This window comes from Podarcis filfolensis, assembly GCF_964270895.1.
Source record: "Podarcis filfolensis genome assembly, chromosome: 13".
In the NCBI taxonomy this organism is placed as follows: domain Eukaryota; kingdom Metazoa; phylum Chordata; class Lepidosauria; order Squamata; family Lacertidae; genus Podarcis; species Podarcis filfolensis.
Genome location: NC_139615.1, coordinates 20,568,439 through 20,584,635, shown reverse-complemented (window position 1 = coordinate 20,584,635; position 16,197 = coordinate 20,568,439). Strand labels below are relative to the sequence as shown.

Here is a 16,197-nt window from a genome sequence, read left to right as displayed (position 1 = left end):
CCTTCCTCAATTCAAGGTGTATACTATTAACACCCCAGGCTATGCCATTTTGGCACCTTAGAAAATTCCACAAATACCTCTCCTGGGAAATAAATATACAATAATAATATATTTAGTGACTGCTCTTTCGTGAACCTCAAAATCAGCTGCCTGAGGCAGCCTCCTCCTCCATGCAGGCTTTTTTTTAAAAAAGAGCTATTAGGGACAATGGTTGTAGTGTCCATCCCTTTGCCTGGTATTGTAGTTTTCTGTTTCCAGTTAATTTTGTAACCCAGGAGTTTATTAACAAATGTGATTCACCACACACACAAACTGTCTGTTTGTCTGTCTCTCTCTTTCCCTCCCCCCACCCTCTGATGTCATTTACAGTTCTTCTCAGACACAGCGATGGGAACCTGTTGATGTAAACTATGGGGAATCCTAGAAAGAGGAACTCAGCTCAGAACAAAAACCATATTGAACATCACATGCCAATATTGCATTAATTTCTGCGGACGCCTGAGTTCACCTCAGCCCACACTTCTTTGTTTATTTACACATCAGCCTGGGCTTTGGAAGTGATGTTTACACAAAAGGATACGAAAACAATAAAATGAGCAATAAAAACCCTCCATAAGACCAAAGCTTATAAAAACATCTTGTAGAATTTCCTTGCAAAAAACAACAACCATCAATGAATATATATTTAACCAGACAAACATAAATGTCTAGAAGGTGTTTGCCTTCACATTAAAACTCAGAATAGCCGTTTATGAAACTACCTGGAAATAAGTGCTCCAGGACTTAAAGGTGCATATGTGAGCTGGGGAATCAGGGAGAAAAAAAGCAATGTGGTACTGTCTGAAGTGTTACTGCAATGACACCGTGTGTATGTGTGATAACACACGCTTGTGTGTGTGCTTCTGAAACAAATGCCCAATATAATATCAGATATTATTATAATGGGAAGTGCCAGAATCCCCAGAGAAAGTTGCTGTTATCACCAATCCCTCTAATACTGAACCCAGATTATTCAGTGTCTATCCATTTCAAAACAGCCACCCAAAATTAGGGTTACTTCTACACACCTAGGTAAGTGCCTCTGTTATAAGAATTTTAAGGTCTTAGATATGTAATAAACGTTCATAAATGTACCAAGCAAACACGTACATAAATATATAAACCACATGTCTGAAACCCCACAGAAAAAAAAGTCCTGAATTAATTGACCTCAAATATTTCTCTGCAAGGTCAAAGTGGGAAACCTCCCCATTGTCTCTTTCCTCACAAATCCTGCCTTAAGGGCACATTTAAGATATGAATAGGGTGTGAGCCTGTGACCTGGCCCAGGAACTAAGTATTTATCATTACAAAAGACTGGCCAGGCTCCCCAGGCAATCCAATCAAGTAAGCATTAACAGGTAACCTGCCAGACAGGAGATAAACGACACGGGAGATAAACACACTCAGATTTCTTTTGATTGAGTTATGATGTGTTTGGGGGGTGGTCTTGAGCTACGCCCCTTCCGTGATGTATGTATGATGTTTCTGGGGGTGGTCTTGAACTCTAGGGCGGGCAATTTAAAATGTCTATATAAGGGCAGACACACCTGGGTTCTGGGTCCTCCTTCTCCTGCGTGTGAAGGGGGCACCCTGTTACAACAGTTCAATAAAGATCAGGCTTACTAGCTGCTTTGCTTCTCAATATTGGCCTCTTGTTATTTTTCTCCGACTGATGGAGAACCTGCAAAGGACTCTACAAGGGCTCTTGTGCACCCCATAAGGGAATAAGGGCAGGTTTTCGTTTATTACACCTCCAAGTGTAGAACTTTGCAAAGAAGAAGAAGAAGAAGAAGAAGAAGAAGAAGAAGAAGAAGAAGGAGCAGCCTGACAAGGAACTGTGAACGTCCAGGTATGAGAGCAAAGCTTCTGTTCCAAACTGACAAGGAATCCTGACCAAGACCAAGTTGCAAGTCCAACTTTTCAGAAATTAATAACATGCTGGCTGGGGCTGATAGGAGTTGCAACCCGAAACATCGGTTGCTGAAGGCTGCCATAAGGTTCAGGGAGAGTCCACAGGGGGCAGCAAAGGAGGATCATGAAAATGTAGCTACAGTAGCCATGAGCAGATTATCTAGGATGGGGAAATCCCTTGATCTCAAACTAGGTGTGCATGCTTCCCTAGGTTCAGTGACCTAACAAACTGAATGCAAGGCAGAAGATCAACGGGGTGAGTTTTCCTTGAACTGCATCGGCAGGGACTGGGGAAAGCTCTACCAGTTGATTTTCTGTCTCGCAGGCAGTTGCTGTTAAAGGAGCAGGAGCTCTTCCCAGTTTAAAAAGTGACTTTCCCTCCCATCCCCCTCCTAACTTTCCCCACCTTGCTCTGCCCTTTCTCCTCGCTCCCCTCCCCCTCCCAAACAACCTCAGGAGATCTGAAAGGGCCGGATCTCTCAGCTTTGTCCATTTCAATGACTCATTGTCATGCCCAGGCAGGTGGATAGTTTGCACTCTCCAGGGGGCTCATACAGCCCCCCCCTTCCTTGTTCTTCAAACAGCCAAATCCCAGCCCACTCCTCCCAGGAAACTGGTAGAATGTTTCTGATCTAATAAGCTGCCAAATTTATCTTCCTCCCCCGCAGAGGTGGTGAATAATGTTCTGGTCCCAGAAACCTTTAACCCCTAATCTCATCGAAAAGAGGCTGACTGTTGTTACTCCCGTGGTGGAAGAAAGATACTTAGAAGACTCTTCTTATGTTATCCCTGCGTATGTGTGTGTATTTTATACTGCCTGTACCCACATCCCTCCCACTACCCTTTGCACTATGCATGCATCTGAAATGAAGACCGCGCTTCATGCATCTGATGAAATGGGCTGTGGTCCACGAAAGATTCTGCTACAACAAATGTGTTGCTCTTTAAGCACTTTATTGCTTATGCCAAAAAGGTGTCTGGAGCAAGGCAACCAATCCTGCCACGAGTTCCCGAGTACCCAGGAGAGCTACTTCCCTCCCGATCATTCTACTCACCTTCCGCGCTGTCCTAAATCAAAACTCAAGTGTGTGGAACTCCTGTGGTCTCTGCATAAATCCTTCATTGCCAGCTGTACTCCTGCGAGTAGACAATGTGGGATTTAAGGCTGCAGTTCCTAAAGACATTTACTAGAAAGCAAGTCTCATTAGACACAGTGGGACTTACTGCTGAGTATACGTGCTTAGGGTTGCAATCCAATTTGCAGTCAACTGGAATAACGTTTATAAAGTACTTTTCCTTACCAGAGGAGCAGAAAATACTTTTTATGTATGGAACAACAGCCACCCAGAGGTGATAAAAGAAAGAAGATAAAAGTTCCTACCAGAGAAGAATGGCAAACCAAGCTGGTGGCCTATGCTGAGATGGCAAAACTGACTGGAAAACTCAGAAACCAAGAGGGTAACAACTTTATAAAAGAATGGGGAAAATTCATAAGTTGCCTTGGAGTCCACTTGTGGTGTATAAATTACTATGGACAATATGGTTTGGTAAAAAAAATTGGAGTATGGATGAATATGCAGTTGTAGAGATTTAAAATGAGACCCCATGGAGGGGATGGGGAAAGTCCCGAGATTCAGATAATCTCTTTACAGTGGTACCTCAGGTTACATATGCTTCAGGTTACATATGCTTCAGGTTACGGACTCCGCTAACCCAGAAATAGTGATTCGGGTTAAGAACTCTGCTTCAGGATGAGAACAGAAATTGTGCTCCTGCGGCGCGGCAGCAGCAGGAGGCCCCATTAGGTAAAGTGGTGCTTCAGGTTAAGAACAGTTTCAGGTTAAGAACGGACCTCTGGAATGAATTAAGTACTTAACCTGAGGTACCACTGTACAGATACAATTATACAAAGATAATCTCTTTACAGATACAAAGATACAAATAAAAACTAGTAGTGTTTATTTGTATCTTTGTATCTGTAAAACCAATAAAAATGATTTCACACACACACACACACGTACTTTTCCCAAGTGATGGGATGCAACCTTATCAAATGTTTGCCCCACACAACAGCCCTGTAAGGTAGACCGGTACTATATTTCAGATTGGTTTTTGCCCATTGAGTATTCTTGGTTGAATCAGGGCCTTCCAGGCTCACAGCTCATGTTCTTAATCATCGCCTGATGACACTCTTGTCCAAGGGAGGGTAAGAGCATCTCTAAGGTCCACACAGGAAATGTTTACCAGGGCCCAGTTCTCAACCATCTGGTATAAAGGCAAGAATCCTTAGCATACACTCCTTTCTCATTACAGAGCAAGAAGTCCGGGCTTTTGGGAAAGTAGGTGTGGCTTGAAGGAAGACTTTATTTAAACAGCTGTTAAAAAAAAAAACACATGAGACATCCTTAAGAATTGATCTTGGGCAGGGCCACTTTAAAAAAAGAATTATGACAAGCACCTTTGGAATGAACTTGTTCCTTCCTCATCGCATTAGCAATCCACTGAATTTGCAAATGGACACGCAAGACAATGACCACATTCCCACCACAGATTCAGAGCACTGTGGTGCTACTTTTAACAGTCATGGCCACCACCACTCCCCAGTACCCTTCCGGGCAGTGTAGTTTGTTAAGAGTGCTCAGACTTTGTGAAGAGACTCCTGTTCCCCTCTCAGAGCTACAATTCCCAGAATTCCTTATGACGAGCGAATGACTGTTCAACCACTCTGTAGCTCTGGGAGGAAAACAGGGGTCTCCCATCAACCCTAACACCTTTAAACTACAGACTGAGAGGCTCCAATCCAAAACCCCAATCTGCGGTGCTGGTGGAGGGGGAAGAGATTGGATGCAGTAGGGCAGGGTTCAGCAAACTTTTTCAGCAGGGGGACCGGTCCACTGTCCCTCAGACCTTGTGAGGGGACGGACTATATTTTTGGGGGAGAAATGAATGAATTTCTATGCCCCAGAAATAACCAAGAGATGCATTTTAAATAAAAGGACACATTCTACTCATGTAAAAACACGCTGATTCCCGGACTGTCCACGGCCTGGATTTAGAAGGTGATTGGGACGGATCAGGCCCCCAGGCCTTAGTTTGCCTACCCATGCAGTCTGCTCAGACCCAAAACAGCCCGCACTGGCCTCTTGCCCCGCAAAGTGGTGCCACCACCACTCCTCGGACGTGGCACTCCCCCTAGAATTGTCGTCTAGCCCACCCCCTGCAATGCAGGAAGTGTAGGTGGGCAGAATCACCACCGCCAAGACATCCTTTGGTGGTAGCCCTCAAAAACCCAGCTTGGCAAATTCAGCAGTCTATAAAGGAACCAATAATAATAGGGAGGGCTTGAGCCAGCCCCACTGCTGACCTTTGATGGCATGGGGCCTGGTTGCTACACCTACTCCATTCTGGCGTATCTCTGAGTAGGAGTTCACCTGCCACCACAACTGGCAGAAGCAGTAGGGACACATCCTGTGTCTGCCAGGCTGGGGTTGGGGCTGCTTTTTTAAGAGAGTCTACATACAGATGGGAACGCACATATAGGCATCAAACAAATGATCTAAAATTAACAAATGTATTCAGATCAAATCATTAGGGGTAGCTCAGTTAGTGGATCATGAGGCCGAATCTTAGGGTCGTGGGTTCAAAACCCACCTTGCGCAAGAGATTCCTGCATTGCAGCGGGTTGGACTGGATGACCCTTCCGATTCTGAGGAGAAAATCGTCAAAACACAAATAATCCACAATGCTCCTCCAAACAATGCCCATCCCACCCTTTCCCTGGTTTTGGCTGTGGCAAAGACAGGAATGATGTCTTGCCTCGCGACACGGTTTTCTATGTACCGGGATTTCCCCCTCAAAAGAAACAAAATCCGGGAGGAAGAGAAGGCTAATAGGGGGTGACTGGCCCAAGGTGACCGGGCGAGCTCCGTGGCTGACCCAGGAAACCGAAAAGCCTAAAAATCTGAAGCGCCTAAGGTTAAACTCTATATGGCCCCTTTATTGGCCTCGTGGTTAATCCACGGGGCTGCACTGTATTCGTGCCACCGAGGGGAATTATTTTGCTTCCTCCCGAGTTCTTGCAGCCCGATCCGGGTCACGCTTGCTCGCAAGGAAGGCCCCCACCGAGTTCCGTGGATATTACTGGCATAATAATAATAATAATAATAATAATGATGATGATGATGATGGCCGAAGTAAAAGTCCGGCCGGGCTGGGTTAAGGAGCGGTTCGAGGGCGAGCACCTGGGAACTTTTCGACCAGATCCTCTTCGCCAGCGCGCCCCTTCCTCCGCCCAGGTGCGCTCGCTCGCCCGCGCCAGTTTCGCCCTGGGTGGGGCAAGCCCGTCTCGGTCGCTCTTTCTCCTTGCCCCCCCTTCCTCTTTTGGGGGCTTTTCCTCCCGACGGTTTTCTATCCCAGGCCGCCAGTTTCACCTGCCACTGACGTCATCAGGGATGAGAGGGGTGTGGTCTGGGGGGAGGGCTGAGGAGGAGGATGAGAGGGGTATATAGCCGGCCCCTCCAGGAAAGTTGCCTCTACCTTGCCTCCTGAGGATTTGAAGCCTTTTCGCTCCTTGGGTCCCGTCAACAGGTAAGCGAAGAGATTTTAGCTGAAGGGGGGCGGCTAGTGAGATTGGTGATCTGCAGGGTGGAAATGGGGTAACTAGTTTTACTTTATTTTAAAGGCTTGGTATTGTGTGCGAGGGAAAGTTTTTAAAAATCTGTTGCGTTATGTGGGTCCCGCGGGATGCCTTGAGGAGTGATGCCAGGACGCCTGGGTCCCTTCCCAAAGGATCGACGCGGTGTATTAGACAGTATTAAATAAGTCCTTTATTTATTAAATTTATTCTATTCTGCGCTCCTTCCCAAAGGACGCTCGATCTCCTGCGGTATTTGGTAAAGCTTGGAACAGATTTAGATTTGCTCTCTTTGGATTGGGGGTAAGATTAATGCGAGTGGTGAAACTCGCGCTTGATCAATGAAGACCCGCGGACTCTTAAGCATGTGCGGAAAGCGCTTTCGTTTACGGGCGTCTTAAATAAACGCCCGAGCGCTAATTTAGGGACTTGTCGTGAGATGAGTTCTCTTGCTCTTTTTGGTCTCCGGAGCGATAAGTCTGCCTTCTATAGAAGCCCTTGGAAGAGTGAAAAAAATTGCCCGCTAAATAAAGGGTTAGAGAGGCAATGTGAGCCCAGAGCCCTACGCGAGAGTAGACCCGTTGAAACGAGCGGGCATGGATAGCTTATGTTTGTGGAGATCCGTGGGTGAGGTGCTCCCAGGGGAACTTAGGTGGAGAGCAAACTTGAGCGGCAAACAGAAATGGCTTTCTTAACTTTGCTGGGAACTTCATGGTGGGAAAGGGCTGGAGTTGTGGGTCCGCGCTCCCCCCTCCCCCCCTCGCCCATATCAAAGGCATCCTCCCCCCTGGCCTCCATTGTCCCAGCAAGGGAATGGGTGGCGCCCTGATGTTTCGGTGGCGAGCTGGACTCCCACTGAAACCCCCTTGAGAAGAAAGAGGAGGGGGGACAGTTTCGGTTGAAGGGCATGGACAAAGCGAGGAGGACGGCCCCACCTTCTTCTCCCCCCCCCCCGCTCACGCCCCGGCCCCGCCCGAGGCATACGTGTGGCGGAGGTGGGGAACATTTGTTCCCTGGAGCGCAGGCACCCAGTGACCTCGTGTCTCTTTGTCCCAGAGGCTGGAAAACCTTCCATAAGGGCTGACGATTCTCCCGCCCTACCTGCGCCCGTATACCCCACCCACCTAGCAGGCATAAGAGGTCGATTTCTGCAGCTCCTAAGACTTGCCTTCTCTCGAGAGTTTTGGGGCTACAGAATAAGTCGGAGCTTTGCCTTGTCTTCTGGAAATGGGGGGGGGGAGGACCCTGTAACCATGGGGTGGTGTTTAGAAAGGAGCCTTGTAACAGGTGGATTTCGCACGTCTGTAACATACTGGTTTTTCAAAGTTCTTGTTAGTGTATTGGTTGATCCATAGGGGGAGGGCAGAGTCCACAGGTAATACATTTTTTGGTTGATTCTAATAAATGCATTGCCCAACAACTCACAAAACGTGGCATGCTTTTGAGTTCTCCATAGCTCTTCATCAAGCACCCCCACCCTCTTGCCTAAATAACTCAAAAGCTTGCCACATTTTTGTGACATTTGGTTGGTCCTAATACAGGTATTCCCAAACACTGGGATAATGAGAACTAGACATTACTTAAGACCTGTGTCTAAAATGTTTAATTCCAAATCAGACTAGACTTGTGTTACTTAGTTTTGGGAGTAGAAAAGGGAGAAGTAGGGTTGGTTTTAGAGCCACCTGAAAACCAAGATGGCACTGTGTTTTGGTTGCGTTTATTACACCTGTGAAGGAAGGTAAAGTTGGTCCTTTAAACTAGCTGAAAACTATACTGTAAAACATGGTTGGAATTGGCCCTGGATTAACATGGTTTAAAAGGGTGTGATCTTCATGTGATGTAAACCGCCCCTGAGGCTTTAAATAGAAACACATATTGACTGAGACCGTGGGTGGTTGAAAAAAAACTTGTTACTCATTTTATTTGTTAAAAAAGTGGTCTTTACCAGGACTTAATTACAAAATCAGGGCCTAGAGCCTATTGCACAGGTAGTATTCTGCCTCTTCTCATATCAGAAGGCTTAATGTTTTAGATCAGGCTTCTTCAACCTCGCCCTCCTGATTTTTTTTGACCTACAACTCCCATGATCCCTAGCTAGCAGGACCAGTGGTCAGGGATGATGGGAATTGTAGTCTCAAAACATCTGGAGGGCTGAGGTTGAGGAAGTTGTTAGACACTATGTACAACAAAGGATCCATTTAGAACTCCTTCCTGTATATTTCTTTCCTTATCTCTTTGTTTTCTCTTCCTCTTTGAGAAAAAAAATGGCGGTGCTGGTGTGATCAGTTTAGCTCAGGACACAACCCTGCGTAGGTTCTTCCTAAATCCTTCCTTGGACTAGCCTTCCCCCAACTTGGATGCCCTTGAATGGTTTTGGGCTCCAAGCCAGGTGGCCTCTGACAGCATGGTTGGTGGACGTTGAAAACCAGGCTTGGACTTGGGAGGAGAGACTTGTTGCTACTTGCCTATGTTTCTCTATCATTAACCTGACACATCCAGCATCTCCTTTGTTGTAATCAGCATTAAGGGCTTTGGGGGGCCAAGTACGCAGTTTCCAGGTGAAGTCTGTTCTGTGCTTTACTTAGTCTCATAACCCCAGCTCCATTTTTATTTATGCTGGCTAAAAAAATACTGGGCTCCATGGTAATAAACTAACAATCAATTGCTGTATGCAGCTGAAATGGAACATAGTGCAAACCTAGGGTTGTTGTTTAAGTTTAACATCCCAGTGTTTAAAGATCCTTTGCACGCTTGCCTAGGCTTAGCAGATCAAAAGTGTACACCTCAAAAGGCAGGCTATAAGCCATGCAGGAATTCTGTGATCAGATTGCCTGTTTTGTTAATGGAGCAGTTGCAGTTGGCGGGAGGTCTTTCTTTAACCTTTTCTCATGCACAATTTTGCCAGCCTAAAATCCCATTCTGCATTTCTTTCACTGCCCCCCTTGAACTGCTATTAATCTTGTTGCATTGCAAGATACACAAATTGCCATTACTCTTGCCTTAGCGCTGAGCATTGCCCTGGATCATCTATCAAGTTTGCAACATCAAGTTTTTTCCTGAGCATGGCTCTCCAACTGAAGCTCCAAGCTGACTTTTTCAGTCACTTAGCTCGGCCTTTTAAGTAATAGTAGTGATACTGAGCACCTGCTAGAAAAGGTGATTCGTAAATAGTTTTAAAGATTCAATTCTGCACAGAGTAAACCTACTCCAACCAAGACTGTGTAGGGCTTAACTTTTACTGCTGTTACTGAATTTGGAGCCTCCCCTTTGACATGTCAATATAAAGCAAAATGTTGGGCGAGTTCTGATAATGGACCCCTTGCGTAATGTATAGTTTGTGTCCAGGCATGTGCCGGTTGTTTTAATGGGGGTGGGAAGGAGGTGATGTCCCATCCAAACCACTGTTTCCTCCCAGAGAGAGCCCAGTGGATGTTTGTAGTGCTTTCTTGCTGTACATGTCCATGTCCATGTCGCCTGACTTGCCTGGAGCCTTGGGGCAGAGGTGGGCTGAAAGCCAAATACCCAGCTTTGACTAAAACAATGAGGACATTCCTCCTCCCCCGCCCCATACAGACACTGCAAACAAGTGAGCCACAGCGCTGAGGAGAATGGCATGTATCTGTTGCCTAATAGTTGTGAAATAGGTCGCCAAATTATACTGTTCTTTCCCTTCAGTTAATGTTACGGAGTGCCAGTGGCAACAAACTACCTTGTTGAGTCCTGAGGGCAGAAGATGATGCAATTCTTGAGGTCGCTCCTAGGGCAGGTGTCCCTCTCTACCTGCTCAAAGAGGATCTTGAGAGAACAACCAGTTGTGCAACTGCTGCTATTCTAGGTGCCTGATGAGTTGGAGGGAGGGAGTGTTGTTTTTCTTCTGCCCTGCTCAGTATGAGGAGGAGAAAAAGAGAACTATCTATATCATCCGGCTTTGTTTAGAGTCTGAAGGCTAATCCTGAATGGTTTTGCCTGACCAGATGAGTCAGGAGCTAGGCCTTGTTTCTGAGTCAAATAGGAGTATCGCCTACCTAGGCTATCTCCGGCCTCTGAGTCAGGTGGGAACATTGCTTAAAACACAGGTGTTTTCTTCTGAGAAGACAGGATCCTAAGGTCAGCTGCCACACCTCTACCACAGCATAAGCCACCCAATGAACCCCTCCCTGCCAACTCCTTTAGCAGGTTGTCCTGATTTTCAAAGCCATGAATTGTGGAGACTTCAGCTGCTACAATCAGAGGCTGATTTAGGGGCGCATGACCTAGGTGGAATATACGCACATATAAAAACCATTTTGAAAATGCTTTTTTTTTAAATAAAAAAAAAAGCTTTTTTAAAAACACTGAATTTTCCATTACCATCTAGTGTCACATTGTATATTGTACTTAAAACATACTTAAAATTGTTTTATTTGCAGCTGTATAGCTGAGTCCCAGTTCACCTACACTGGGCGCCACAGGGAGCGCTGTGACAAAGGTGGAAGACGGGGTGCACCAAATTTTGGCATCGCACAGGGCACCCCTGAAAATTTGTACACCCAAAGTCCCCCTACAACTAGTTACAATCCCACTACTTTGGGGAGGAGGGGCAAAGTGCATCTGTAGAATTTTAGGTGGGGTTTATGAACAGCCAACAGTTCTTGCTTGCAAAAATTTAGGTCAGCTAATATTGCTAAAAAAGCAGAGGAAATACAGTGGTACCTCGGGTTACATACGCTTCAGGTTACAAACGCTTCAGGTTACAGACTCCACTAACTCAGAAATAGTACCTCAGGTTAAGAACTTTGCTTCAGGATGAGAACAGAAATCGTGCTGCAGCGGGAGGCCCCATTAGCTAAAGTGGTGCTTCAGGTTAAGAACAGTTTCGGGTTAAGAACAGACCTCCGGAACGAATTACTTACCCCGAGGTACCACTGTATCGGTAGACGTTACTTGTATATATTCTCCTTTTCCAAGAATATCACAGTGATTTACATGCCTCCCCCCCACCCTCCTTTTTTATCTTAACTATAACCCTGTGAGGGACGCGGGTGGCGCTGTGGGTAAAACCTCAGCGCCTAGGACTTGCCAATCGCATGGTCGGCGGTTCGAATCCCCGCGGCGGGGTGCGCTCCCATCGTTCGGTCCCAGCGCCTGCCAACCTAGCAGTTCGAAAGCAAGTAGTTTGAAAGAAAGCAGTTCGGGTGCAAGTAGATAAATAGGGACCACTTACTAGCGGGAAGGTAAGCGGCGTTCCGTGTGCTGCGCTGGCTCGCCAGATGCAGCTTGTCACGCTGGCCACGTGACCTGGAAGTGTCTGCGGACAGCGCTGGCTCCCGGCCTTTAGAGTGAGATGAGCGCACAACCCTAGAGTCTGACAAGACTGGGCCGAACGGGCAGGGGTACCTTTACCTTTACCTTTATAACCCTGTGAGGTAGGTTAGGCAGAGAGACAGTGATTGACCCAGCGACCTCAGTGGCAAGGTGGGGATTTGAACTTGGGCCTATCTTGGGGCCCAACCTGACCATTATGCAGTGCCAGCTTGGTTAATTTCTGTTTTTTAGGCAGGGTGTGGCTTGAAAACTGCAGGATTGCAGCTCTATGTTCTTATGGGGGTGGTGGGGGCTGGCTGGCTATTTTTACAAATACAGCAATGGAATCGAAGAACTCTGTATGGCACACATGAGTCACTCCACTTGCATCTTCGCAAGAGTCTTGGGAGATAAGCAAGTCACTCGCGCACACACACGCGCGCACACACACACACACACACAGCTTAACCAAACAGTGTTCAATGAGCTTCATGTCTGGACAGATTTGAATTCAGAGCTGCTTCCCTTCTCACCCACCCCACCAAAGTCCACATTCTGTTGGGCGTTTCATGTTGCTGCCAGAGGCACCCACTGTTGAAGCCAATCCTGGGTGGTGCCAGAGGTAAAAGTGTTCTGGATTAATCTGAAATAAAAACATCAGCTTATTTTTCAGTAAACAAAATGTTGCCCTTTCCAGTCATTCTGAAACTACATAGAAAATGGAGAGAGAGAGAGAGAGAGCTGTTCTAGAATCCAGGAAAAATAAAGCCAACAGGAAAGGGCACTTACCTTCTTTAGTGCAAGACATATTAGTTGTCAGCTAACTCCTGAACTGGCCAGCTCTGGTTTGGTCTGGATCTCTAAGCCAGGACTGCAAACCAACTTTAAATTTTGGCTTTCACTCCTGGCTGGGAGGAAGCACAAACCAGCATCTGCCAGTTCAGGTGCAGTTGCAAACTGCGGGCCTTGTGTTTTGTTTTGTTTTGTTTTAAAAAAGAAGGGGCAATCTTTTGAACTGGAGCACATGGCTTGCTTATTTTAATGCCAAACCATGGTTTTTCATGGTATGTGAATTGACTTCAAATGTTGTCGAAGCCCAGTATTGTCCACTCCTGGCTGCCATTAGCTTTTGGAATCTTGGGCAGCCCAACCTTTACTCCATGTGAGGCAACTGCCTCAGGTAACACCTGTTTGGGGGTACTGTTCCTCCTAAGGCCGACTGGCCATTCCCCTCAGCAGGAGGACAGAACATGGGTGTGTCCTTGTCCCCTAAATGACCTCGCTGCCTTGGGTGTAGTGGAGGACATTATCCCATCACCAGCGTTTAATTAAGGTTCAACTGCCAGCTCAGTTGGCACCTGTATGGGGATTGGGGGAAAGTGTGTAATCTTCTCTGCCTTAGGCAGTGAAATGCCTTGGGCTGGCCCTCTTCAGTAGAGTCTTTCCCATCACCTCCCCTTTTACCTGAAGGTGCCAGGTATTGAACCAGGAATCTTCCACAAGGGCTCAGGCACCAAGCTCTACATGACTTCTGAATACCAGTTGCTAGCAACTGCAGGGCAGGGGAGAGTTGTCTTGCACTCATGTCCTGCTTTTGGGCTTCTCATGGGCATCTGATTGGCCACTGTAAGAACAGTATGCTGGACTAGATGGGCCCACTGGCCTGATCCTGCAATAATCTTCTTAGTCTCTCTCCAGAGTGCATATGGTAGGAGTTGGGTTGTCCTGTACCAAGGCTAAAGAATCCTGTAACTTTTTTCAAAGCTGACACAGAAAATGCTACCAGGTGTGTGTGACTTTCTGGTGCTTGGTGAGCTGCTTCTGCCTATGCAAACTAGTGATAACACACTGAGTTTAGAGCGCTTCTCTTGTTTAACCTTCCCCACCATATTGTGGGGGGTGGGGCATGAATTGAAGCTTGGTGAAAGAAACCTCATTCCAACCTAGACTTAGCCTGAAGGGATCTCTCCCCACACTGCCGCCGCAGCCGCCTTAAAATTTAACCCCAATAATGGGCGGGCAACAGAACAAGTAACGACGCCTGGTTTTCTGGAAAAAACAGGTTGTATAACTGCATGCAGCTAATCCATGTTCACCGCCCCTCAGTGACAAGGGAAAACTGGCTTGACAAGGGGAGCCCTTCAACGCTATATGGGCTATGCAGCCTGCGAAATGGCCTGCTGCAGAGCAATGTCACAAATTATTCAAGACAAATGTTAACTTTTGTCAAATTGTGTTACAGTTGGGTCTCCTTTGAAGGTGGCTCCGGTAGGATATTTCTGCAAGCGTCAGGGTTGTGGGTGTACCACACATGAACTTTGCTGGATCAGAATGAGGGTTCCTCCAGAGCAGCTTTTCTCAACCTTGTGTCCCAAGATGTGGTTGGATTACAGCTCCCACTGTTCCAAGCCAGCAGGGCCAGTGGTCAGGGATGATGGGAACTGTAGTCCAACAACATACGGAGACCCAAGGCTGGGGAACGCTGCTCTCTAGAGTGTAGATCCTTGCAGGAAGGTAGCAAGTGAGGCTCAATAAGGCAACAAATATTTCCAGCTTTGTAGCTTTGCTGCCTCTGAACAAAAGGACTTCCATTTAGCCACCAAGAGTTGAATTGGCCTAAACCTGCCTTCCCCGAACTGGTGCTCTCCAGATGTTGTGGCCTACAACTCCCATCAGCCCCAGCCAGCATGGCCAATGGTCAGAGAGGGATGGCAACAACACCTGGAGACTTCCAAGTTGGAGATGGGTGACCTAAGACTTATTTAGAATGTAATGTGTACGTATAAAATACCATAAGTTAAACTGGAGAAAGTTGAATTGCACCAATGACCACCTGCATGGATGACCTCAAATGTAACGTGCGTTAAAACACTAAGGGCAAGGTCTCTTCCCCCAGAACACAAAGGGTAACAATGACTTTCTGGGGATATGCATTAAAAGTGTCCTTGCTTGTATTCTCTACAGGCTTGTCGTCTTCACCTTGAGTCATGGCCTCTGCTGGATTCCAGATCATGGGCATGGCCCTGACAGTGGTGGGCTGGATCGGGACCATCATAACCTGTGCCCTGCCCATGTGGAAAGTCTCTGCTTTCATTGGCAACAACATTGTCGTGGCGCAGATCACTTGGGAAGGGCTGTGGATGAACTGCGTGGTGCAGAGCACCGGGCAGATGCAGTGCAAAGTCTACGACTCCATGCTGGCCCTTTCTCAGGATGTGCAGACAGCCCGTGCCCTGATGGTCATCTCTGTGCTCCTGGCGGCTCTGGCTCTGATGGTTGCCATCGTGGGGGCCAAGTGCACCAACTGCGTTGAAGACGAGGACACCAAGGCCCGCATAATGATTGTCTCTGGCGCAGTCTTCATAGTGGCAGGGATCCTTTGCCTCATCCCCGTGTGCTGGTCAGCCAACACCATCGTCCGCGAGTTCTACAACCCGATGGTGATCGATGCCCAGAAGAGGGAGCTGGGAGCTGCCCTTTACATCGGCTGGGCATCTTCTGCCTTGTTGATCCTCGGAGGAGCTCTGCTCTGCTGCAATTGCCCCAAGAAGGAGAGCAACAACTACAGCGCCCGGTACACAGCCGCTGCCTCTCAGCCCCACAGTGATTACCCCAGCAAGAACTACGTCTAGGAACGCCACCTCAGGAAAACAAAGCTGTCATCATTGCCGACCTGAAGCTCACTACTGCTTGGGTCCCCTTTGGAGGAGCAGAGATGCATCCCTACTGGGGCTCTGCACAGAGAATACCCATCCATCCATCCAAAGAACAGAACATCTGATAGTCCCATGACTTTCCAATGTGCTTGTCCCATCAGTATTTTCCCCCACCCGCGAATGTTACCACTACATTATTGTACAGACTTGCCCTACGGAAGTCAGAGCTCTGCTTCTAGAGAACATTTTCTACTCTTAACTGGTTCTCCTCGATGTATGTAGAAGAGATGCTGGACCTTGGGGAAAAAAGAAAGGTCATTTCCAAGTAGTTCTTAATGATCAATGTGGGTTTTGTTCTTAGGTTTCCTGGATACTCATCAGGGGACTAAAACTACTAATATTGTCCTGGAGGTCACCGTTCAATATGGTCTCCATTTGGGGACAGAAGTGGGTGGTGGAAACAGGTACTCCAGAAATGAGTTTATAAAGCTGTGATGCGTTGTACAATGTTGTTTGTAAACAAAAGTGATGTGGTCTCTTTTTTTCCTTTTTGCTAACTCACTGCAAATCACCATGCATGCATTTCATATTGAATGCCATTTTATTTCTGTTTTTTATTAGTATGACCTGAATAAAAATACAGGCTTTTATATATAACAGTTGTTATTGGTT

At 47.0% G+C, this 16,197-nt stretch overlaps 1 protein-coding gene across 1 annotated transcript; it reads left to right on the top strand.

The window, feature by feature from the left end:
* Positions 1–6,433: 6,433 nt before the first annotated feature.
* LOC310746601 (claudin-4-like) lies at positions 6,434–16,182 on the top strand. The gene is made up of 2 exons (XM_083580531.1): positions 6,434–6,540; positions 14,834–16,182. The coding sequence occupies exon 2, from the start codon at positions 14,857–14,859 to the stop codon at positions 15,499–15,501; it is 645 nt and encodes a 214-aa protein (XP_083436657.1). The 5' UTR covers positions 6,434–6,540; positions 14,834–14,856; the 3' UTR covers positions 15,502–16,182.
* The last annotated feature ends 15 nt before the right edge of the window (positions 16,183–16,197 follow it).

Bases quoted from the DNA above. Each gene is read 5' to 3' on its own strand.
- LOC310746601 (XM_083580531.1), top strand. From the start codon at position 14,857: ATGGCCTCTGCTGGATTCCAGATCATGGGCATGGCCCTGACAGTGGTG.